The sequence below is a fragment of the Vigna radiata genome, chromosome 7 (genome assembly GCF_000741045.1).
Source record: "Vigna radiata var. radiata cultivar VC1973A chromosome 7, Vradiata_ver6, whole genome shotgun sequence".
NCBI classification, from domain to species: Eukaryota; Viridiplantae; Streptophyta; class Magnoliopsida; order Fabales; family Fabaceae; genus Vigna; species Vigna radiata.
In genome coordinates, this window is record NC_028357.1 from 53630365 (window position 1) to 53656286 (window position 25922).

Below are 25922 nucleotides of genomic sequence, written 5' to 3' on the forward strand. Positions count from 1 at the left end.
CAGGACATGTTGGAATTCCCTATTATTTATATTTATTATGATTTAAGAAAAAACATAAGTGAGAGTAGTGTTATTTGGATTAAAAGAAAAGAAAAAGTGCATTAAGTGAAATAATATATAGTGTGGAAATGGAATTAGAATAGTGAGTGAAAAAATAGAAAGTTGTGAAGAGGATGGGAAAAGAAGAAAGAAAGAAAGAAGAGTGATAACAATGTTGGAGCTAAGTAATAAAGAGTGCGTGACTTGAAATTCCCAAAATTGTACGTATCTGCTTTTAATTCGTTGCTCTAAAAATGCCTCTGCTCCTCTTTCTTTCTTCTTCCTTTCTCACACATTTCATTTCTCTAATTTTCTTTTTCTATCTTCTCTTTCAGTCCACAAGTTTAAACACGTGCATCTTTCTGTCTTAGGTAAGTCACGTCATCCACAATTGCAAATGGTAATGTTTTGGATGTCTATATCAACTAGAGATAAGGTCGATTTATAATATATAAGTGAAGTGTAAATCTTATTTTAAAAGCTGATTTTGTAGAGTTGAATTAGATATAAAATCCATTTTTAACAATTTCTACTTTAATTTATTATTATTTATCAACATTTACATATACACTAAATTAAATAATATAATATAACATGTTATTTACTCACGTTGTAACTAACATATATTAGGTAACTTCTTATTTTGATTAAATAAAGTTAATGTCAAACTCAGCCAGACCAACCAATTGCAACATACTCACAGACAAACACAACTCCTACCCTTATCCTAAACTTCGACTTCAAGGGATTATAAACCTACTAAGCACCAACTAATTCACTCATTTTCATACATTTCTCACTTTAAGGTGGTCTTAAGATAATAAAAATTTATCTTAACTCATAATTATGAGACCCATGTTCAAGACTTTAGAATTATTATACTAATCATGACTTGACATGATAGATATCCTAAGTAATCAACCATGATTAACGTCATAATCTCTCTCTCTCATCACATGAATAATGGTAAATCGAATAGTTGGTATTATAGAGATGTGTTTTTTTTTTAAATGTATGATATGATATAATAATTAGTTACTAATATTTCGTGTTTACATTTAATGTCATAGTTAATTTTTGGTCTACTGTTTACTTTTTTACATAAATAATAATCGCGATGACTTACTTCTAGAAAAAAAAAATCACCAACATATAAAAGCGAAGGAGAGTGATAAAAAATGGCAAAAGGCATTTTGCAATTTCTTTGATATTAATGTTTTGGGTACTCATTTTCAAATATTTCGAGTCAATTCATAGTTGGGGTAAAATAAAGTTAATATTAATTTTCTTCGTTAAAGGAAAGTTGTTAAAAAAAAAGGATGTCTTACTCAAACAATATTTCACCATTTTCAAATCTAAGTTTTTAAATTTATGTGTTGACGTGATAATGATTAAGTTTTATGTTGTATATTTATTTTGATGGTATGATGTAAGTATATATGACGATAAGCTTCAATGAGAAATGGTAGTACACGAGATAATATGTATAGTGTTGTTTGTGTTTTGTTTTGGCGTGTTCAATATTAGAACTCATCAAATGACACATCCTGTCTATGTTGATAGTTTAAATCATGTACATTGAGATATTAGGAAGTGAGAAACTACATCAAGGTTCATAAATTAGTGTTATTGAACACATGTAATAAAATACTCATGAAATGTATTAAATTATTGAAAATGTGATAGGGAGATTTATATAAATTAAAAAATGTTATATCATGTGTACAAAATTGATTCTCGTACCAAAAAGTTGAGGTCATTCTTAATATTGTTTCTAATAGGTTAAATATTAGTTTTTGTAGAATATATCTAATACCTTTTTTTAATAAGACATGTGAAAAAAATTATCTTGACGTCTCATATGAGATATATTCAAAAATTTTGTAGCATTGAATTATGAGTTTAATGTAATATATTGTGTTTTTGAAATGAATAATGTAGATGATTATGAATTATCTTGTGTGAGAATTTGTGGTAATATATACAAACTATGGTACATACTAAAAATTATGAATTCTTGAAATTTTTTGATGTTTTACTTTTTCATATATTAATACAAAAACAGCGTACAATGTCGACTTTTTTAATTTCGACGTTAAATTTAACGTCGAATTCTATCGATATATAATGTTAATCAATTTTTTTTATAATTAATTGTCACCCTTTTTTACAACTTTGCATGACCTGAAAAGCAGAAAAACAACAAATCTTAGTTTTTGGTATTTTGTAAAACATGAACTATGAACGTATAATATAATATCAACAACAAACAACATTGGCAAATAACAAATAAGTTCAATCAAATAACAAAAAAAATTCAATCAAACAACAACACCAAACAAATTCAACAAAAAAAAACAATAAACAAGTTCAACAAATAAGTTCTTCAAAACGAAAATAAAAACAAAAGCTAACTTTGATTCATCGGAATAAAGGGTTGCCACAAGTGAGAGAGAAAGTCGAATGCACTTATAAAGGACAAGAACACAAAAAATAATCGGTCAAAACAAACGAAAATCATACCTAACGTAGTTAATTAACATGCATTTATATCAAATGAAATAAAGATTACATATGGTTGTCAAGCTTCGTTCGAAAAAAGTTTGAACAGATAATAGGGTCTCGCGTGCTAAGATAAAGTGAATGAATTTTCAATTTTCCGCTCAAATTTTTTTTGAGCTTACTAACCTTTTGACGTCTAACGCTGGATCATTCGATATTTTATATCTTTTTACGTCGAATTACAATTCTAAACAATATTTAATAATAGCATTTATTTACAAAAATATAATTAATCATTTTTACTATTGACTATTAAGTAGTTGAACGTTGAATGCATGACGTTACACACTATTTTTATTTTAGTGATAAAATTGTTATAATTGTATCTAATACAATAACAACTGATATAAGATAGAAAAAACACTTTCACTCAAAACTATAGTAATTATTTTACATGTGTGATTCATGTACTTTTTTTTTTCTCAAATAATAAAAGTGTTATATGTTTTGAGAAATATATTTAATTTAGTTTTGTATTGAAAAATGAAGATATTATTTCAATTAATCTTTAAATTAATCAATTTTACACTATTCATGTATATTATATGAATTCATGAACATGATTTTAGTTCCAGAACTTGACGATAAAATAATTAAGTATCATTAAACCAAAATTATCCTCACCGAAATAACTATTCCCAGTTTAAAGATACTATTTAATTGTATAATATTGTTATGTTTCAAGAAAGAAAATGATATAATTATCTATGAAAAATATAGACTTGTTTTTATGGATGGTATAAAAGTAATTATATATTACTAGGAGAAGTAGTTAGACGAGAAGTCAACTGGTGAATCATAATTTAAAAATCTTAATCCAATTATATTTTATTTCAAAAGATAATGGAAGTGAAAAATTTACTAAGATCTAAAAACTGTATGATATATGTGTGATGGATAGAAATAGAGAGAATATGTGAAAAATGAAGAGGTCCCACATTCTTCAATTCACTAAGAACAACAGTGTTTTTAGCATGTGATATTCTCTGCAACTTCACCGTAGTAAAACAATAATATCTATCTTCGGACTTACATAAGTTTTATTTCTGATGTAATTTTTGTCATGGAAAGAAATTGTAAAATAGAAGAAATCAGGGATTGAAAGGTAAAAAGTTAAGGAGGTTGGAAAATTTTGTAGTGGATGCAGCTATACTCTTTTGACATTTTGATATTTGAAAGTGTTTTTGAGACACGAAATGAAGGAATATTCCTCTCCTTGTTGGTTTGGACCATACAAATACAATACACTTCTGTTCTGTGGTGCTGTTCCAATGGAGGTGGGTCCCATCTCTACTCTCTCTAGTCTGTGTCTCCACGTGACATGCCTTTACCTTCACTTTCTTTTACTGTGTCTTGTATCGTATTCTGGCAGCATGCTCTCTTTTCTTCCCACAATTCTTCTTTTTCTTTTTCAAAATCTTTTATTTTTTTTTCATTTAAATTAAATAACAAAAATTAATATTCATTTAACATTAACCACCTAATTTTTTGGAAGTTAAAATTCAAAAAATATCCATGTTGTCCCAAACGAAGCTTTGTTTTTCCATCACTGTCGTTTTGTTCTGTCAGATTGGTCGGCCAACTAGCGGTTAAAAATAACCCAAAATTCAAATACTGTGCTCATGTTTTCACATCCCTCAACTCAACTGTTACTGTTTTTTACTTTTCTCTCACACCAGATCACATTAATTACTTACCTTTTTTTACATTTTCTAACAATATTAAAAAAAAATAATGATATCAAGTTTTTCTTATTGTTTGGTTCTATTATCTATTTTGAAATTCCTTCTTTTTACTCTTACCTTAAGTTAAAAAAGAATGTACACATAAACTAATAGATGAGATAACAAGTCTTCTAAATGTTATGATATTTTCACATTAAAATAAAGAGCTACATGTAAACCAAAGTATGAAAATATTAAACATTAAAAAAATATTTATGACATTACATATGATACGAGGTGGAAATAAGAAGATATTTTATGTGTACACATTTCCTCCATCTTGTAATATAAATGATTCCACTTGTACTTATATTTATTTAATAGATATTTTTTAATCATTTCATGTATTTTATATATTTTTATATCAGTCAAAGTTTATATTGTTTATCCTAATCTAATAACAGACTTTATGAAAGCGAAATAAAACTTTATACTTAAACGAGTTTCGCATAAATCCGAAGTCAAGAGAAACAAGAAATAACGTGTGGCAAAAGTAACCTGTGCAAGCCTTAAAAGTTCAATAAAGATGTTTTCATGCAGTTTTTATCTTGTTTATCATAAAAAAAAAATATTCAGACAGACAGTGGAACAAGTATTTCATGTCCTTTTTTATATATAAATAAATATTTAGAAAAAAAACACTACATACACAATACATTAATTATTTTTAAAGAAAAGAAACTTAGTTTTATACAAAGGGAGACTAGAAGTGATTTTATTTATAATTTGTATTTGCATATTTATTTTGTGTGAGTTGAAAGGTACATGTTTTACTAGCTTATTTTTTTTATGCATGATTTGAATAGAACATAACTAGACACTGATAGGAAGTTTGCTAACAAAAGGACACTTGTAGGTGATTAAACTCACTTAATATAAAATTACATATTGATCAAATTATATATTAACATTTGGGAACCGTGTACGTAGAAGAAACAAATATAGATTTGAATTGTATTACAAGTAAGAATTAACAAAATAAAATACAAGTTGTTTTTATAGGAGAGACAACACAATGATGTCCATGCAAAGAAACTATTAAACTATAATAACAGTGCAAATATTTTCAACCTTGTCATGCTGGCTAAACTCCACATTCCCACCCTAATTTAAGAAGAGTTAAGAAAGATTAAAAGGATTGGAAAGAAAGATGAATTTGGTAGGGTGTGAAGTGTTTGGCATGTAATGTAATATTGCAATAATCACTTGTCCCCCTAATATATACATGTCTCTCACGGTATTTATGTGTATTTAATACGTGTGTAATTGCAACAAGACGTGTCGTGTTGTAATTAGTTTAGTCGAGAAATTCTATTCTATACATGTATGAATCGTGGCTGGCATGAGTTCAGGAATTTTTTTTCAACTCAGCGATAACAAGAACAACAACATGTCCTTTTGTACACATGTAATCTTCCATTCATTTCCTGCTTCCAACATCAGATAAACGAACAACGCTGTTTGGTTTATTACGATCTCATCGGATGTATTTACATGTGTCGCTCACTGTTCGTGTGTGGTCCGGGAATATGGCGAAGGGAAGAAATTAATATTCGAAGATCACACACACGTATCTATGAGTTGTGAAATAATTTGAGAAATAAAATAATAATAAATATTTTGTGTGAGATGGTTAAAAATGGAAAATGGTTGCGTATTAAAAAAGGAAATAAAATGGTTGAACTGTGTGCTGGTGAGGAGTATACAGAATTGTATGTGTTGATATTGTTCGTAGACTTGAGGGTTTTGACTAGAGAGTTTGTGGACTAAATGAAATGAGGTAAAATTAGTAAAAGGAAGAAATTTTAGAAAAGGAAGAGAGAATTTAAAAGGGATATTCTATTAGTGGGAGTTTCCTAGTTTGAATGAGAAAATGAAATGATTAAATGTTAAATTATAATAAAAAAGAATATAGGAGATGAGTAAAATGAAGGTGGATATGGTAAGATGAAAGAAGGAAGTTGAGTGGTTAACGCAAAATGGATAAAGAGAAAAATGGTAGATGGAAAAGAGGGTTTGGATTGCGATATGAAAATGCATAAATGCAATGGGCATTAAGATGGATGGGATAAGAGAAAGATGAGAAAGACCCAAATGGGGGCGACAACTGCTGTTCAGTCTTCACAGTTGTGTGGTGCCCTACCGTCCTGCCGCATCAAACTTCTTATCACAATTCTATAAATAAATAAATAATAATAATAATAATAATAATAATAAAACAGCTAATACCACTGCCAATTTATTCATTATTTAATTCAATGGCTAAAAAAAGAAAAGAAAAAAAAAAAAAGAAAAAGGAAACTATGGTTAAGTTGCGCGGGTGGTGTTAAATGCACCCTCGTTGCAAATGCATATCGCTGCCCGTTCACAGCAAGACAACGCCATTTCCCAATAAAAACAGTGCAACTTTCCCGCCACCGTCAAGACAAACGGCGTTACATGCCTCGTCCAATAACTCATCCGCGTCTGTTAACGCCGTTAGAATAGACGTCTTTCACTGTCCCAGGAGCCGCCAAGGAGATCGCGCTGCCTTGTCAGGGAAAACAATCCCACCTGGTGTAGCCGGTTCCCAACGGGGCTCAACCGGTAAAAGCCGGTTGCTTAGAGTGGTTAAGAATTGACCGCGGTTTAAATGATTGCACGCTGTTTTGACCACTCTGGTTAAGTCTCCCCTTCCGACACTGGTTCTGGTGCTGCAATGCGAGCCATTTATCATCTCAGAGAGAACAAATAAAATATAAAATAAAATATAAAAAGAGAGACAGAAGGAGATAGAGAGAGAAACAAAGAAAGAGAGAGAGAGATTGGTTGAAAGGGTCCTCCGAAGATAGATAGAGAGAGAGAGAGAGAGAAAAAAAGTTTCTGTGAATTCGTGTTGCTTCTTCGTGTGTGTTAATTTGCTCGCACGGTTTCAGGATTTTTTGCTTAGATTCTGCTACAGTCAAGAGAAGCGGAGGCTCCGATCTTGCCATGTGGTGTGCGAGAGATCTGTGAGGAGCTTCAACGGAAAAAAATGGCGTCGTCGGAGGTATCGATCAAGGGAAATTCGGTGAACGGTAAAGGAGAGAACAGTTCCGGTGGTTTCAACGGCTGCAACGATGTTAGGAACGCTGGAGGAGAGCTTCAGAATGCTTCTTCCTCGTCATCAGCCAGAGGTAACGTGGTTTTTTCCGCGAAACCGTTACTTCGTGCCTTGTGTCGTGTTTGGCTTGACGATGACATGTTTTTTGGTTTCAGACGCGGAAACAGCGCTTTACAGGGAGCTATGGCACGCGTGCGCGGGTCCGCTGGTGACGGTGCCTAGAGAAGGAGAGCGCGTGTTCTACTTTCCTCAAGGACATATTGAGCAGGTGAGTGTTCTTCCACCGGTTCGGTGAGAGGTAGTTCAGATGCGGCGCTACTCGTCGGAGTTCCGCTTCTGGCGCTGTCTCTCGCAAGCGGACTTGGTTTCTACAGTGAAATTTGGTGTACTTGTGTTTTCTATATTTGGTTTTGAACACGAGTGTTTGTTTTTATGGCGCACACGCACATTAGGTGGAAGCGTCGACAAATCAGGTAGCGGAACAGCATATGCCGGTTTACGATCTACCACCGAAGATCCTTTGTCGGGTCATCAACGTCATGCTCAAGGTAGCAATGGTTATTTTTTCGGCTTTTGAACTGAGTTGGTGGATGAAGTTATAAATAACATGGTACTTATTTCATTTTTGGCGAAAATTTTCAGGCGGAGCCAGACACAGACGAGGTGTTTGCTCAAGTAACCTTACTTCCTGAGCCAAATGTAAGTTAATTTATTTATTTTTAGTTTCTGGGTATGGAGTAATTCCGTAACGCCGTCCTCCTTATGTTTCTTTGTGGATCTGGATGATAGCAAGACGAGAATGCGGTGGAGAAGGAGGGTCCTCCGGCACCGCCTCCCCGGTTTCACGTCCATTCGTTTTGTAAAACGCTTACGGCTTCTGATACGAGTACGCACGGTGGATTTTCGGTGTTGAGACGACATGCTGATGAATGCCTTCCCCCGCTGGTTGGTTTGCTTTTTTTACCATTTTACCCTTCCACGTGCTTTGTTTGTTTTGTGTGCTGAAGTTGGGGGTGTCTTCCCCTGTTTCGTGTTTGTTGGCAGGACATGTCAAAGCAGCCACCTACCCAGGAGTTGGTGGCCAAGGATCTGCACGGGAACGAGTGGCGATTCAGGCATATTTTTCGGGGTGATTATTAATTATTAACTACGGATCTTGTTTTTTAACTTCGTGTTCTTACGTTTTTTGTGTTTTTCCTATTATAATGAGTGGATTTAATTTCAGGTCAACCGCGTAGACACTTACTGCAAAGTGGTTGGAGTGTTTTTGTCAGCTCCAAGAGGCTGGTTGCTGGGGATGCGTTTATATTTTTAAGGTTTGTTAAATAATGAATAGGGTTTTAGATTCAGCTGGTTTAGTTTGCTTTCTCGGCAGACAGACTAATTTGGGAACTTTCAGGGGTGAGAATGGGGAACTTCGTGTTGGTGTTAGGCGTGCAATGAGGCAGCAGGGTAACGTTCCTTCCTCGGTTATCTCGAGCCACAGTATGCATCTTGGTGTTCTTGCAACTGCTTGGCATGCCATATTGACTGGAACCATGTTTACCGTGTATTACAAACCTAGGTTTGTACCTCGTTGTTCCTTGGACTACCGCATGGACATGAATGAATTTGAGTATTTTCTTTTCGTTGTTTCCGTACGCAGCATTTACAGTAATGTCCAAATTATTTACAGGACTAGTCCAGCCGAATTTATAGTTCCGTATGATCAATACATGGAGTCCCTAAAAAACAATTACACCATCGGGATGCGCTTCAAAATGAGGTTTGAAGGTGAAGAGGCTCCCGAGCAAAGGTATGAATGTGTAGCTTTTTTGTTTTCCTGATTAAGTTGTAATTGTCTATGTAACCTATCAGTGCTGTATTATTGAAGATATAATTGTAACGAAAGAAGTTACTAGACTTGAAATGACTAATTTGTAGGTTTACCGGTACCATTGTGGGAATAGAAGATGCTGATCAAAAAAGGTGGCCTAACTCGAAATGGAGAAGCCTTAAGGTTGCATTCCGGCTGTCAATTGTCACTATGTTATCCCTGTTGAATTGGACATTTTATAATGGAGTTTCCTTTATGTGATGTTTTTCCAGGTGAGGTGGGATGAAACTTCTAACGTACCTCGTCCTGAGAGAGTTTCCCAATGGAAAATAGAGCCCGCTCTCGCTCCTCCTGCTCTTAACCCTTTACCAATGCCCAGGCCTAAAAGGCCTCGATCTAATGTGGTTCCATCATCCCCTGATTCCTCTGTTCTTACCCGTGAAGGTACAGACAAGTTACTTTTGATATTTGGTATATACAAGATTTTAATCATTGCTATACATTTGAGTTTGTAAAGCCTGATATTTGTTGGTGATTAACAGCATCATCTAAAGTGAGTGTGGACCCTTTGCCAGCAAGTGGATTTCAAAGGGTCTTGCAAGGTCAAGAATTATCGACCTTGAGAGTAAATTTTGCCGAAAGCAATGAATCTGATACGGCAGAGAAGTCTGCATGGTCATCTGCTGCAGACGATGAAAAGATTGATGTTGTTTCCACCTCTAGAAGGTATGGATCAGAGAGCTGGATGTCAATGGGAAGGCATGAACCAACATATCCAGATCTGCTTTCTGGCTTTGGGGTTCATGGAGATCAGACTTCCCATCCATCGTTGGTTGATCAAAATGGTCCCATAGCTAACCTTAGTAGAAAACATTATTTCGACCGCGAAGGAAAACATAATGTTCTAAGTCCTTGGCCTGTAGTGCCATCTAGTCTATCACTCAATCTATTGGACTCTAATACAAAAGTCTCTGCTCAAGGTGGTGGTGATACAACTTCTCAAGTTCGAGGGAATTTGAGATTTAGCAGTGCATTTGGTGACTATACCGTGCTTCATGGACACAAAGTTGATCATTCACACGGAAACTTTTTGATGCCACCACCACTGTCAACTCAATATGAGAGCCCTCGTTCTAGAGAACTGTTACCTAAACCAATATCAGGAAAACCTTCTGAGGTATCAAAACCGAAGGACAGTGACTGTAAGCTATTTGGCATCTCACTTCTTAGTAGCCCCATTGCTCTGGACCCTTCTGTATCACAAAGGAATGTTGCAATCGAGCCAGTTGGTCACATGCATACTATACATCAACAGCGCACATATGAAAATGACCCAAAGTTTGAGAATTCAAGGGGATTGAAACCGGCTGATGGTGTGCTGATTGACGACCATGAAAAGCCTACGCAAACTTCTCAGCCACATCTGAAAGATGTTCAACCCAAATCTAATAGTGGTTCTGCTAGAAGTTGCACTAAAGTAAGGTCCCCCTTTCTAATTTCTGATTTTAACTTGTGAGCATCAACAAATTTTACAGGAAAAGTTTAATCAAATGCTTTTTTTATTTTAGGTTCACAAGAAAGGGATTGCACTTGGTAGGTCGGTGGACCTCACAAAATTCAGTGCATATGATGAATTAATTGCTGAATTGGATGAGCTATTTGAATTCGGAGGTGAATTAACCTCTCCCCAAAAAGATTGGCTTATTGTCTACACTGATAACGAAGGCGATATGATGCTTGTTGGTGATGATCCGTGGCAGTAAGAATCTCTGATTGCACTCCTTAGGTTTATTCTATACTGGTGTATTTTTTTTTTTCTTGAAAATGACGCGTCATGTTGCATAATTCTATTTAAATCAGGGAATTTGTTGCTATGGTACGAAAAATTTATATCTATCCCAAAGAGGAGATTCAGAAAATGAGCCCGGGTACCTTAAGTTCAAAGAACGAAGAGAATCAATCGGCTAGTGAAGGTGCAGACGCCCAACAAGAAAATAAATGTCAGCTGAATCATTCAGCTTCAGAGGCCTGATAATTCGTATAGATTTTGATTTCCATAGCTTCCAGGTAACTTCATAATTTATCGTGTTCCCCATGTAAGAATTTTGAATCCAGTTTACCAGGAGAATCTCACGGTATAAAATGTGTTGTCTTCTTGATACAGATTCCGAACTGGAGTGAGTGGAAAGTAGTAGGTGACTGTCATAAAGCCATCCCCAGTTGGAGAATATGACCTGAAGAAGAAAATTCTAATTCTGGACCTGACTGTTTTATAAAGTGACTGCTTGTGTTTGGAATCAGAATATGGATGGCATGAAGGAGTATCCATCCAATTTTGGACCTCGTCGTTGGAGTAGTAGTATTAGTATATATGCCTTCCCTGTTAGAAACTCCTAATATAGTAGTAGTAGTAGTAGTATGTAATTTCCTACCCTGTACATAGTTTTACTCTTTGCTTCCTTAGAACCCGAACTCATTAATGTAATTAAGTTCATATACAAGGGCGGTGATCTGATTTTAAATATGATTGTCTCTTATTTTAGTGGGGTAGTTTGTGACCAGTATTGTGAACTCGTGGAAATCACTGGATATTTAAATATTGATTGATATGATTTTGGGGATGTATAATTTAATTTTGCCTCAAAGTCTTAGTTTGTTTTTGGCGAGTGCGGCCATTACCGTCATGTGACGGGCGGTGTGGATTGAAGTCGAAGTCATGTCAGGAGAGAAGAAAGTGGACACTTGGGTCTGGAAATCTTTGATGGAGGATTTGAAAATTCTTTAGTGAAATGTATTTGTGGTTATTTGTGACGGCACTGCTACTTGTGCTGTGGTCCTATCTGGGATATGTGGAACGTGGTTACGTGATAAAACTTCATTCCTTGAAAGCACCATCCTTCAATATCCAATAATAATTTTTCAAAATTATAAAATTGGTTGTACTTTTCTGAACAAGAAACATACTCTGTATGCCCACGTTGTGGACCTCATTATTTTCCGTGGTTCTGTCCTTTATGTCTCATAAACATTGGCCCAGGGAATTCATTATTTATCCACACTAAAAGTAGCCTACAGTGGGGACTGTGTTTGGCCGAACCTTTACTCTTTGCTTAGATGCATGAGACCCTCATTCAATTTTCAGTTTTGTCTCGTAAAAGTTCCTTTTTCCCCCTTAATTTTCATCTTTATCTCCTTTTCATTTTTTTTATTGTCCAGCATTATTAATTGAAGATGAAAAAAACAGAGAAAACATTGCATTAAAGTTTCCGTCCCTAATAGTTGTACAAGGAAGAAAATGAAATCCTAGAAACAATCTTCACACCAACATGCATTTTCAGAATGTCCCTACACCTACTGAAGACTATCATCAGATTTCGTTTCAACTTCAACAATCAAAAAGGTCCCAAATTTAGCAGTGCTTCTAATTAGTAAATAAATTTTCTCCTAGTTCAACTGAGCAAAAAGTTAGACCACTCTGTAAAAAAACACCAGGATTGCTAAATTGACCATTTGGAAAGGCAGTGCCTGTAGCTACTAGATCATGCCATGGTAGCCAGCCGAATCTAATAGAACTGCTTTGATTTGCTCTGGACGGACATCTTGACCTTCGCTACATATCTGATTGAGAGAAAAAATAAAATAAAAAACTCATCAATTCATAATAGTCATGGTTTTTTATTGCTAGATATAATCTCAATACAACTTACAACCTTAATTATAAAGCAAGGAATGTTCCTGGGAAGACATAAAATAACTTAGACTTGTGCCTTGGAAAGACATACAATAAAATATGAACTATTTGTTCATCTTGTTTGTTGAATTTTATAAGAATATTCTATCAAGCATTATTTAAGATAACAGTATAAAAAAAGTTTGATATGAATAGAGTGAGTGCATTTTTAATGATGCACATGGTTTGATTTTATAACGAGGATTAAAGAATAGAAAAAGGTTGACCTGAGCTCGGAGAATATCCATGGCAAATCCATTGAAATAGGTGATGACTGCTTGGTGGATGTCTATGCCAAGGTTGTCGAGAGCCCTCATGGTACACAGCAAGAGACCAGGTTTCCTCTCACAACACATCTGAATCTTTACACCTCCTTCGCTCAACCCAACCTCAACCTATATTTCCCGCCAAAACTTTTCTATTACTTTTCATCAACTCAATGCTAATTATTTCCCCTATCTATTTATTAAGGAATAAACTTTGACTTTTAATATGTTAAATGGTTTTACTCATTAACTAAAAAGATATTCATAAAAAGGCTTCGCTTTTATGAATTTGGCTTAAGAGTAACATTACTAAATTCAACTTTATAGTAAAGATGAATCTTTGCAGACCTTTTTCAATGTATAATACAATACTTCAAAATATATTAATACTAATATTTTAAAACATTAAAAAATTAACCTATCAAAATAAATATACTTTGAAGACACGAATAATCAACAGAGAACAATAAACAAAGTTCTTAATTACTTTCTGAAAATGAACTCTACCTTCAATTTCCATTTTAAAACTCATATAAAGTTTGGGAAATTCCCAACTTCATAAGTTTTGGGATGAATTTAAACTCTTAAAACAAACATACTCTATCGTTTTCTCTAGTCTAGTTTTTAGATTAAAGAATATAAAAGGAAATGAGAAAGATACTCCTTTTCATGCAATCATGCACTTCCAAGAACAAGAAAAAGCTAACCTCCTCATTTTATTTTATTTTTCTTGTCGTCACATATATGATATTCATACCCAAATATAGGAACAGAAATTAAGAAAGGCATGTGAGTTGAAGCATATATATATGGGAAAAAAAAAAAAGAAGTTCCAGAAAAGGGCAAGCAATACATTACCCTCACAGGTTGGCCATTAGGGCTTGGCAATGAGCTGAGACAAAGTTCTTCTTGCATACTTGTTGGTAATTTGGGCGTCAAGGGATGAAGAAAGCTTGAAGTCAATGAAGAACCAGCTGGTGTTGTTGACTCCAATTCATTGTGAAGGTCACCAATCTTTTGCAGAAGTTCCTTCAAATACTCTACTGCATCCCCCAGTATTGAAGCTCTGTCCATCTTAGTTTTAAACCAAACTCATAAATACTTCAACAAATCCATACATATCATATCCACCATAGAGAGCTATGGAACCATGATAAATGTTTGTCAGCTTCTTCTATAAACACTACCTTGCACAATCACTTGTTATGTATTTGTTGATTTATTAGTGAATATTGTGAATCGTGTATAGCCTATAACATGATTGAGTAACCCTAGCTCCTTAGAAAAAAGTGACAATAAAGTGGTGCTTAATCATTCCATATCATATGAAACTGACATCTTTTTTTCTTATTTTCTGTGTGTTTTTAACTAGTGCTGTGCTACAATTTTTGGAATTGAAGTTTCTGCATATGGTATCTATCTTTAATTACACAAGATTATATTGAAGTAAAAGTCTGACATGAACGTAGTTGGATAAATGCAGCAAGTTTGGTGTTAAATAAAATTAAGTCTTACTTTGCTGATATTTGGAACAACTGATCTCAGCATGTAGAGTCTGTCATTGAGCTTCTTTCTTCGCCGGCGTTCGGCCATCAAGTTCTTCGCAGGTATCCCTGTCTTCTTCTTGCCCTTATGATCCACGCCGCCAGTGACGGTGCTATTCGCATTCGAGCTGTTTCCGCCGTTCCTTCCACTCTCTTCCATCTCACCACTCTCATCAGAATCAAGATTCAACCCGGACCCTTCATCACCTTCTCCATTTTTATAAGTCTTCCTCTTGCTACTATCGCTATTCCCTTTACTCTTGCCTTTGCAGTTATCTTCCATGCTTTTCCTCAGTGCTGCTCGTTTCTGAAAAAGTGTAGGTTGTACACCTGATGCAGGGAACGATTCAAGGGGTTTCAGTACGTTGGACGTGGTCAGAAGCAAAGGCTTTCTTGAACCCTCCACATGATCAGAGTCAACGACATTCTTGAATCCGGGAAATCCAACACCGTCTTGTTGGGGAGGCAATGCACACATGGTTGCTAAATTTGGAAGGGCCAACTGGTTATTATCATTTGAGCTGGAGAAGACACCACCATGATGAACCTTGTTCAAAGCATGAGGATCAAGAAACCCCACATCGGAACCGGCGCGAAAGGTGTGGTCCAACGGGTAAAAGAAGGGTTTGGGGGTGAAGAAGTTGTGCCCTTGAGATAGGTGAAGGCTGGTGGAAGAAGAGAAAGAGTGTAATGGTTGGTGTTGATGGAGTAACATGTTATGATCAAAGTTGGTGGAGAAAGCCGTGTCTCTAACATGTGAGTGAATCTGGGTGTTGTTGTTGGGCACGTGCCATTCTTCATGGATGTCGGAGATGGGTTTGTAGAAGCAGCTTAGCTCGTTGGCGTTTGGGTTTGACCATGAAGCAGAGTTTTGTTCTTCTGTGTCTTGCATCCAACCAGACATCATTTGGTGTTGTTTTCTTTTGTTTTGACAAATGATGGCTTGTGTTTTGCTTGGATGAGAGTAGAAGAATTGAAAAAGAACTTTGCAGAAGGAAAATGGCGTCAATATTGGTGTACGTGTATCATCTCTCTTCTCAAATAAACACAACATATATATATATATATATATGGATAATGATATTTTGACAATATTTTTTGACAATTTTTTTGACAACAGGACACGTGTCATCATTTTATTGGTCTATTTGAATTTATGTTTAAAAAATATTTAAAACGGACCAATCATAAGCTGCCACGTATGCGTTGTCAAAAAGTTGTTAAAAAAGTGTTGTTAAAAGAAGTTTTTCATATATATATATATATATATATATATATATATATATATAAAAGACAATGACATTTTGACAACACTTTTTGACAACGGAACACGTGTCATCATTTTATTGGTCTATTTGAATTTATCTTTAAAAAATATTTAAAACAGACCAATCACAAGCTGCCACGTATGCGTTGTCAAAAAGTTGTTAAAAAAGTGTTGTTAAAGAAAGTTTTTCCCAAAAAAAAACATCAATTTTGTTTAGTATTTAACAGAAGGAAAATGATATTTTAACACCAATTTTTTGACACCATTTTGACACTGCACACGTGTCAAAATGTGATTGGACGATTTTAAATTAAAAAAAAACTTTTGTTTTTCTCTTCCAAATATGCCCTTGTCTCAACTTTTTTTAATTTGAAATCATCCAACCATATTTTGACACGTGTGCAGTATCAAAATGGTGTCAAATTTTGGTGTTAAAATATCATTTTCCTTGACAGAAACCAATCCGAGGAAGAAGACTAAAATTGCAGAAATCATTCCAGTGTATGTAACTTTTCAAATTGAAAATTTGTTAATATTTTATATTATTGTGAGTAGAAGGAAGATTGTAGAAAAGAGAGGGAAATGGAATATATGGTGAAAGTAATGTATGAACATCATATGTGTCTTGTGAATTCTTTTAATTCAACCCTATCCTTATCTATTATAAGTTAAAACCTCTTCAATGTCATTCAATTCTTTTTCTTCATTCAAAATTTATTCAACACGAATAAACCAACTACTTCTGTTTATAGCCCTTAAGGTTAATCACTGCCAATCCCTTTATGTAGTTACTTAAGAATTATTGCTTTTCTTACACATTAAAGGAACCATTTTAGCTTCTTGTAAAGGTTCATTTTTGTACAAAAAGAAGTTACTTCGTCATAAAAGGTTATTTCTTAAAGTGTATCGAATTAAAAGAATAAAAATGTATATTTATATTGTGTCAAAAAATATCATTTATATTGTGTCAAAAAGTTACAAAATTTATGTCAAAAACTTATATGTTTTTTTTTATATATATATCCTAGAATTTTCTTAAAATAAAATATATTGTAATGAAATGAATGAATTTTGAATTTATTGTAAAGAAGTATTTTTTGTTTTTTGATGGAATGAATAATGTAAAGTTTATTTGTATTTGATTATTTGAGTATGGTTGGAAAGTGAAGAATGGATGTAAGGCAAAGTATTAGGAGGCAACATGCATGTGTGAATTGAATGCAATGAATAGAAAAAAGAAAGGTATAGAAAGCAAAGAGGGACAAGAATCTTAAATAAGTTAGAGTGAGTGAAGGTATGGAAAAGGAAGATATACTCCTTACTTTATTGTTTCTCTACTAACCTCGTGAGTATGGGACATGCCTCTTAATTTCCTTTCCCTTTCTCTTATGGGGTATGCCACCCCTAATTGTGGGACCTTCTTTCTTATTACAATATTTATAACTATTTTTTTTTTTTTAATTTTCTACACTCTTAAATTCTTTGTATTTTTAGTTCGAAAAAAAGTCTTTTAACAATTTTTTTACAGCCACTTACATAATAATTCATGATTAATTCATTTTAAATATACAAAACAATAAAAAAAAATACTTAATCTGTTCAAAAAGTTATTAAAATATTATAATCCTTTTAGTTCAGACTAAACCATCAATTTGTTTGTTCAAATTCTAACACCTAATGAAATTTGTCAGATACTTTTTCAAACTCTACATCATCAATTAATATAGCCATTCAAATTATATAATGTATATTCAATTATACAAAACACATTTAAAAATATGAATTACCAATTATTTTTACTTTCGTAGTCAAGTATACGAAACAAATAAAACGTAAACGTCAACAAGCTCATATAAAAAATATAATATTATATTCAACTTAAAATCTTAAAAATCTTTGGTTTATCTTACTCATTTTTACATTAATAACACAATTTGACTTTTTTAAAAAAAATATATTAATTAGGAGAAATAACACAATCAAATATTTGTAATAAATTATAATTTATTTTATTATTGCATTTTAAGGACTAAATTGATTAATAGTTTAATTTTTTTAAGGTTAAAAGCTCTTTTTGTTCCAATTTTGGTTGGAAAAATTCGAAATGATCCCCATGTATTTTTTGTGTTCAATTTAGTCCCAAAGAACGTATTTGGTGTTCAATAAAGTCCTTTTCACTAACTCCGTCTAAATTGATAACGGTGAGATGTCCAAATGTGCAATTAGAGAGTGAACTGTCATTTATGTTCTGACGTGGACTAGACCAGTCATCATCACAGAGACCACATTTGGAAATAATTAACAAAAATGGAGACTAGATTGAACAACTTTCATTCATTACAAAACAAAGAACCACATCACCATCTTCTTCAACCTTCAGCCCAACCAACCTAACCCTAGTGCCGCCACACCTAAACCCTCAGGCCATCACCACAATTATAGTCCCAGAGACTCCAAAAACTTTCATACAAAGTGACCAAAATCACATTCACACACCTTTTTTTTATCAAAACCCTATTAACGATTTCAATCACAGCATCAACAACTCTAACTTTACAATTGAAGAAAACCAACAAGGAAAAAGAAGAAACTTGGACATTGTTCACGGACTTGGGCTAGTAAAAACTTTAACTTGTTGAGAGAAACAAAGAAGAACCCATTTATTGCAACAAGAAGAAGAAGATTGGGAATCCAACGTCACTGTGGCTTTCATAAAACAAAATAAAAACCCTAATTTGAGAATCCACTCCCTTTTCACCTCAATCTCGCAGATCTAATTTCGCAAATTTGATTTCCCTAAGATGATTGCTTCCAATTGGAATTGCACGTCACTGGTGTTTCCTCCCAAAGATGTTCTTCTCAATCTCGCAAGTTTCGTAAGTTTTCCTCCCAAACCATTTCATAGATACTTAACTTTAATCTATTCCGAAAATAATAACCCTAATCACAAATTCTATTTAAAAAATCCTAATTCCAACTGACAATGCCACAAAGGACTCCAAGTCAGCAGCCAATAAATGACACCTCACAATGCAGTTACACAGTTGGACAGTTCGCCGATATCAATTTAGACGGAGTTAGTGAAAATGACTTAATTGAACACCAAATACGTTTTTTGAGACTAAATTGAATACAAAAAAAACATGGGGACCATTTCGAATTTTTCCGACCAAAAAGAGCTTTTAACCTTTTTTTAACCATCTCGTCATTTTATTTATTTTAAGATCCACTTTGATTAATCATTATAATTACTAAATAAATTTGTTAATAAAACTAAATTTAGTGATGAATTTTACTAACACGTTTTAATGTTTTAATTATTTACCAACAAGTAAAATCTATTGATTGTTGATTTTTTAAAAAATGTATCGGTAATAGATTTTTTTTCTTAAATTTGTCATAGATTCGTTGAAGATATAATTATTTTTATTACCAACACTTATAGATCTATCCGTAAAATGGTTACCAAATTATCAATGATTTTTTTAATAGTTACTGACAATTTTATTATTCATTGATAATATTTATTAATAAATATTTTACTAACAAATTTTTTATTATCAATAATTCGTTGATAAATTTGATTTATCGATAAATTTTGTTTGATGATAATTATCGGTTTTCTTGTATTGTATCCAAGTATCATTCCTGGAAAATATTCGTATAATACCGAAATCATAATTTCATAGTTTACATAAAGTGAAAGTACATTAACAATACAAAAAGATTTCTTTTCAATTTAATCAGTTTTTAATTTTTTAAATTGATTTAATGGCTTCTAACCCCCTTTTATAAAAAGTTTATTGGATTCATGTTCCACAATGTGACGATGATGGAAGACATATTTTCTATGCACATTGATAAATGGATATCTTACAAAAATTTACACACATTTTATATTCATTATTTTATCATTCAATTTTTTTTATATAAATACAAAAAAAAATTACTTTTCAATTATTAAAATATTTCTAAAAGTGAGTTATTAAAGTGGTGCATTGGTGTCAAAGATAATATTTTTCATTTTTTATATTTCAAGGAAAATAAAATAAAATTTGTAAAAAGAAATGGATGAAGTAAGACCTCCTAAGGTAGGAGTCCTACCCATAATAAAGAGAAAAATGGGTGATCTAGCTTAAGATTGGACACATATATTAGTATTGGGCCTTTTCTTTCTACACCTCCATAGTTTTAACGTGCATCTAATGAGATGGTTAAAAGACCAAATTATTCTCCACATCCCTTTTTATATGCTATGTTATGCATGAATTCAAAATAAAATGTTATGAATCATACAATTTTGAAAATATTTTAAATTTGTATAATTTAAAAATATGATTTTTTATGAAAAAAAGAGTTTTTGAATTGTGTAATTTGAAAAATATTTAAAATTGCATGATGCATAATATTTTATGGAAAAAAAAAATCAAATATATAAACACATGTAGAAAGATATAATTCTCAAATTAACATTTTAAAAATCACTTGAATGTAGGAAAGCTTCAAAAAAATATTAAAAACGAACTTGTTTATTAAATATCAACCATTACTAACTACTAATAAAATCAAACAAATTTCTCAAAAATAAAAAAACCGGAAAGTAATAAAATGTTTTAGGGAATGCAAACATACTTTCATGTCCTAAATCATATTAAATAAGAAAATTTTGGAATTAAAGTTTTCATTTTAATTACGACACTTGTATGCTTTTTTTTTAACAAAGGTTTGCTTAATTAATTTAAATAATGAAGCTAAATTAATTTCAAACAAATAGCCATATTTCTCTTCATTTACTCTATAAGCTTGTTCTTTTCATTTTCATTCTCATTCCCAGGGTTTATGCTGTCTTCAATTTCTTCACCCAGAGTTTCGTGCCTACGTTAGTGCCAACCCAGTCATCAATTGGTAAGATTACGGCCTTCTCCTTCGTTCAAGTTACAGTTTTTTTCCTTCAAATTAATCTTTTTCTTGCTCCTCATTTCTGTTGCTACTGCTATTCGTCTTTTCTTCTTCTGTCTGTTTTTCTTTTCTTTTTTTGAAATCAATTCCCTTTTCTGCAAAATAAAGGGTAACCCTTATATTGGCCAATTAGACTGTGATATTTAAGAAGTTGATCACACTTGTAAGTGAGGTTTTCCACTATGAGTGCGCGTTTGCTTTGGGATTCTTGTTGTAGAAAATTGTGGAGAAATACGGTTGTTGTTGTGATTGCAATTGCAGTCCAAAAACCTTGACGTTGTGGCGGAAATCGCATTCACAATGACGATCACAGGCCATTGTTTCAAAATCTTGCACGTCAGGTAAACTTGAGCACAAATTGTGCTGTAATAATGATGCAATACACCATGGCAAATTTAGCACAGATAATGCTTCCAAAAACTATGCCTATACACTGCCACCTGGCTTGACAAGCGGTGCTTATTTGCTGTTGATATGTGTAATGATTGATACATGTTAAATGATGACCTCATTTGGACTGTTAGAGCAAAATACATAATATATACTTTTGGTTAGGTTAATCCCTTTGTCCAATGGAATCAGTTTCCCATATTTTAAATAATACATTTTTTTTTCTGGTCAAACAAAACTGGGAAGAACCTGTGGTTCATTGTACGTGTCCGTTACCATTTATCCTACAGTGCATGGCATTTGTACAATTCAATTATTTTGATTCACTTTTCTTTCTCGGCTTTGATTGTAACTGATACGGGGTTGGATTCTACCAATTTTATTTTATTTTGAGATGCTGTAGTGAGTTCTGCACTTATAAAAAAAGTGATGAATATTATTCCAGTTAGTGAATCGTATAGAACAGCGAATACACGTGTGTCAATAAAAAATTGCAAATTCCTCAGTTCAAGATGTGCTCTACCGCTTCTGCCATATTGCCAGATTGTAAGCAATAGGGTGAACAAATTGCATATTCCTCAGTTTAACATGTTCTGTGCCGATTCTGCCATATTAATTAGCTTTGGTTACCCACACAATTAAGAACTTAACAACTACTAAGCTTGAAATATTAATAACTCGTTCATGCTATCCTGCTACTCTACGTGAATGCACAGGCTGCAATGTCATAATGATTGGCACTGACCAACTGCCTTTTTGTAGTTATGAATTATGTTCTCGTTCCAACCTTTTATTTCTATTTTCTGCAGTTTCAATCTGAGATATTCCTATCTTCATGTAATCTGTGTTGTGATCAGTATATAAAGACACAAATGAGCAGTGGTGGAAGAGCTGGTAAACCCAAAGAGGAGGAACAAGATGGCATGTCCGTCCACTCTCCTTGCAAACCTCCCCCTTCCTCTGCTTCCTCTCTACCCAAGGTCTCTCTGTCCCTCTGACTCTGTTTGAAATTTGAATTTGGTTTGGAATTGACATCTGGTTATGGTGACAGGAGCAATCACAGGTTGAATTGGAGCTGAGATTGTTGGAAGCTCTTGAGATTTACCCTCCAATGAGGCTACAAGGTAGTACACATGCATGTGTGCATACATGCACATGCACACATAATTCTTTGAGGATTTTTGGATGATTTTGATATAAAAATTTTGGTATTGATTAGTGAAAAGGAAAAATAATGTTTTGCTTTTCCAAAATGAAATGTGGATGCAAAATTATGTGTAATTAAACGAGTTTAATGACTATGGACTGTCGGTATAAATGTTTTACATTGTCAGCCAACCAATCATAAATCATTGTTGGTGTGGCTTTTAAGGTAGTTATTGTAAAAGTCAACAAACTTACCATACATGGTGGTTTGTCAATTGAATGTTAGTATAAATATGCTTTACATTATCAGTACATAGGCTATTTTCTCTAATTAAACATGAAAGTGAATGTAAAATACAGTTTGTTGTTTTGAACTGAAAAAATACCAATGCATAATTGGTAATGTTGTCTGACTAGAAAAAAAACAATTGAAGTTGCAACCTTAGTAGATGTTTGATATCTACACTTTCGTGTCCCCAATAGAAGTTGGTACTTTACAGTTTGTGGAATATAGTACCACCTGCCGGATCATGGAATTTGGCATCATGTCACTTCCTAGTAAGTGGGATTTTAGTTAGAATTGTTTTTTCCTCTGGGAAGAGGGTTATTTTCTCTATTTGAGCCCTTATAAATGATTCCTAAAATTGATTAAGATATATTTTGGTACATTTAGTTTTTACAAGAACTGCAGAAGTTGCAATTTGGTTACACAATTTTCAGTTTATCTAAGTAATAGATTAATGATGAGATCAAGGGTAATGGCCTTATTTTCGATTACTCCTTTTATAATTTATTTTTTATTCAGTAAAAATCTATAGCACGTGACGTTATTTTAAACAATAAAAATTTATTTCAGTGATATTACAACTTCAACTGTCTTTCTGTGCTGTTCCAGGATAAGATACTTATGTATTTGTTTTTAATTATAGAATGCATATATTTGGAATGCTTGACAGTTGATTTACAATATATTTTTATATACATGAAATCCCTTTTAATAATACTGATACTAGTTTTAAATTAAATAATGAGTGATATCTGTATCTTGAGCATGATTCCTTTACTAAGACATTTATTATCTGGAAAGGGGATCGCAAACAAAAGACGCTTTGTGTTAATAGAATTGAGGCCAAGTATACTGCATTAAGCTCCGTGGTGGTACTGTTTACTTTGACATTTCGTAATTGAGAAAATGTAAAATTTTGTCCGTTTCTGCAGTAAGTGATATCTGGTTAGATTTGAACACTATGTAACAAGTAATATGGTTAAAAATAAATTGTTTTCTAGCATTGATTGAGAAACTTTTGTCAAGTATTTGCACTAACCTTTCAAGTAAACAGTAAGCATTTGTAGCGATAACTGAATTGCACTTTCTTGAGTTTCATTTATGAACCCATTATATGTAATTGTTGCTTGTTTAGCTGTTATTTGATACTTTGCATTCTTAATTTTATCAAGGTTTATGCTAAGGTGGGTCTTGGATGCGCTCTTTATCCTTTTATAGTTTTCCCTTGTTAAATAGTTAAGTCTAGTTGGATCAAGATTCATCAAATTTAATGCTTACAATTCATGTTGCTTTCACGAAGGAATACATCGCCACTTTGTCCTTTATGGTCTGATGGAATTTCTAAAGAGGAAGTTTGACAGACACTTTTCTGCCGAGGAGGTTCTTCAATTGTTGGATCGATTCTACAACATAGAAATGCTGGTATGTTATCATTAAGTTGTGGTTCTTCCCATTCATCTTGCTACCCTTCAAATAAGATGCGGGTTTGTGGTGTGGATTTTGAGAGCTCATAAAATATAGTGGTTTATCTTTTTTCCTCAGAAAACAGATGATGATGAGATTGATTTGCTTACCCAAGAAGAAGAATTTTCCTTGCCTCAGAGTTACTTTGTGAAGGAAGAACCCTGAACAACAACTTTTGGAGTATACACATTTTTTGCTTCAACCATTGTTCATCTTTAGATATGTACAGCTGGTTATCTATTCCTTTCCCTTCTTCCCGTTTTGGGATATTATGTTCACGTAGACCCCGTTAAGTGGGGGTTCTTATCGCGTGTCTGTTAAGTTCCACCGGTAGTTCTGGGAACTCTGATCCAGTTGGATACCTTCTGTCATAATGTATTTAGCTAGCTAGACTGATTTGGATATAATGCACTCAGACTCGAGAACATTAGATCGATGATAGACCCACCATGCAACCTCAATCTGTTTATTTTTATTTTTTAAATCCTACTGCTAAATCACACCAATTTAGTGGGAGGAATTTTCACTACCCGAGCGGCAATGAGTGAGATAAGGAAAATGTAGAAAGTGTACAAGTTAATTGATAGGAAAGTACTGTTGTAGAAAATTCCTACCTATAAGTTAACTGAATTGATGCTGTGATGCTGCTAAGATGGTTTGGTTGAATAGAGGAAATATGGTCTGATATGGGGGTGTAAACCCAGTTGTTATAGATAGTGTACTGATGGCTACTTTTTGTGAGGATGGGGAGTGCAGCCAAGTTGTTGGAAGACCTGAGATAAACCCAAAAGGTCTTTTTCCTGTAAGGAGATGATGCATTGTTTTTACCAAATCATTTTTTTTTTAATTATTTTCTTTGCCCTTTATCTCTCTGCATTTGGTTCATTATCCCTTGGGCACCCATAGTGGTGCTAATGCGCCCCCAACCTAATGCTCCCCTATCTCTCAGCATCTCCAAGGATAAGATGCTTAGGCTAAACTATTGTTGCTTCAAACAACTTGTATGCTGGAGCATTTTTACATGACAGTTTGAGTTTAATTTTTTTTTCCCACTTTTCTGCAATCAATTGTTTCTTAAGAATAAAGGACGGTTTTTTATCCTTCTGTCTCACCACAATCAAATATTATGTACCATAAATCTAAATGAAAAAATATATATATATATGAGTTGCTTTGAGTTTTTTAAAGTTCTTTCATTGAAACAAATGTGAGCATAAAGTACATAAACAATAGTGTGATAGTAGGGATAAAAAATCACATTCCAATATAAGAAGCAATTCCTGAGTTGCTTCCATTGAAAATTCTCCAATACCACCTTTGATGCTAGACTTGTTCCTCTGACCACAACCTCGGCATTTAGAATTGATTCTACCAGTTTAAGCACAGTTAACCATTCTCTTGTCTTCCTTTTACTCAAAGACACTCGTCTCATTGAGAAAGAGATACACCACATACAATATTCCTTAGCGACATTTTGAAATTGTCGGAATTCTTCCTTTTAGGATATTGAAAATTTGCATATACTTAGTTTTCCTTCAGTTTGTTGGTGCAAGTAATTGATCATCAAAAACAACTTCTAGAATGGATGGTTATGAAAATTGGCTTGGTCAAACTATAACTTGAGGGCCATACTTAGTTCTAATTGTT

General features: G+C 33.3%; 3 protein-coding genes across 6 annotated transcripts; 2 read left to right on the forward strand and 1 right to left on the reverse strand.

Annotated features, from left to right (window-relative positions):
- The first annotated feature begins 6907 nt into the window (after nt 1-6907).
- On the forward strand, nt 6908-11851 carry LOC106768188 (auxin response factor 2B). The gene is made up of 15 exons (XM_014653183.2): nt 6908-7480; nt 7563-7675; nt 7860-7955; nt 8050-8106; nt 8197-8352; nt 8452-8536; nt 8633-8723; nt 8807-8971; nt 9083-9202; nt 9331-9406; nt 9496-9667; nt 9766-10700; nt 10792-10982; nt 11084-11290; nt 11388-11851. The coding sequence occupies exons 1-14, from the start codon at nt 7339-7341 to the stop codon at nt 11253-11255; spliced, it is 2571 nt and encodes an 856-aa protein (XP_014508669.1). The 5' UTR covers nt 6908-7338; the 3' UTR covers nt 11256-11290; nt 11388-11851.
- A 604-nt stretch (nt 11852-12455) lies between these two features.
- Nucleotides 12456-15782, reverse strand: LOC106768189 (transcription factor ICE1-like). Its single transcript, XM_014653184.2, has 4 exons — nt 14735-15782; nt 14078-14293; nt 13181-13348; nt 12456-12841 (listed from the first exon to the last, which is right to left on the reverse strand). The coding sequence occupies exons 1-4, from the start codon at nt 15668-15670 to the stop codon at nt 12758-12760; spliced, it is 1404 nt and encodes a 467-aa protein (XP_014508670.1). The 5' UTR covers nt 15671-15782; the 3' UTR covers nt 12456-12757.
- Nucleotides 15783-20802: 5020 nt separating this feature from the next.
- On the forward strand, nt 20803-25125 carry LOC106767312. 4 transcript variants are annotated; one of them, XM_014652171.2, is made up of 5 exons: nt 20803-20935; nt 22237-22359; nt 22431-22503; nt 24112-24233; nt 24354-25125. In XM_014652171.2, the coding sequence occupies exons 2-5, from the start codon at nt 22252-22254 to the stop codon at nt 24438-24440; spliced, it is 390 nt and encodes a 129-aa protein (XP_014507657.1). In that variant the 5' UTR covers nt 20803-20935; nt 22237-22251; the 3' UTR covers nt 24441-25125. The 4 variants fall into 4 exon arrangements, with proteins under 4 accessions (XP_014507657.1, XP_014507656.1, XP_022640029.1 ...); XM_014652170.2 differs by having other exon boundaries at nt 20821-20935; nt 22189-22359; XM_022784308.1 differs by lacking the exon at nt 20803-20935 and adding an exon at nt 20986-21330.
- Nucleotides 25126-25922: the final 797 nt, after the last annotated feature.

Excerpts from the sequence above, each read along its gene's own strand:
- LOC106768188 (XM_014653183.2), top strand. The coding sequence starts at position 7,339 with ATGGCGTCGTCGGAGGTATCGATCAAGGGAAATTCGGTGAACGGTAAA. Across the intron at positions 8,353-8,451 it reads ATGAATGCCTTCCCCCGCTG|GACATGTCAAAGCAGCCACC; the intron begins GTTGGTTTGCTT and ends GTTTGTTGGCAG. Across the intron at positions 9,668-9,765 it reads CTCTGTTCTTACCCGTGAAG|CATCATCTAAAGTGAGTGTG; the intron begins GTACAGACAAGT and ends GGTGATTAACAG.
- LOC106768189 (XM_014653184.2), bottom strand. The coding sequence starts at position 15,670 with ATGATGTCTGGTTGGATGCAAGACACAGAAGAACAAAACTCTGCTTCA. Across the intron at positions 14,294-14,734 it reads TTGTTCCAAATATCAGCAAA|ATGGACAGAGCTTCAATACT; the intron begins GTAAGACTTAAT and ends TTTAAAACTAAG. Across the intron at positions 13,349-14,077 it reads CTAATGGCCAACCTGTGAGG|GTTGAGGTTGGGTTGAGCGA; the intron begins GTAATGTATTGC and ends CGGGAAATATAG.
- LOC106767312 (XM_014652171.2), top strand. The coding sequence starts at position 22,252 with ATGAGCAGTGGTGGAAGAGCTGGTAAACCCAAAGAGGAGGAACAAGAT. Across the intron at positions 22,504-24,111 it reads CCCTCCAATGAGGCTACAAG|GAATACATCGCCACTTTGTC; the intron begins GTAGTACACATG and ends GCTTTCACGAAG. Across the intron at positions 24,234-24,353 it reads TCTACAACATAGAAATGCTG|AAAACAGATGATGATGAGAT; the intron begins GTATGTTATCAT and ends TTTTTTCCTCAG.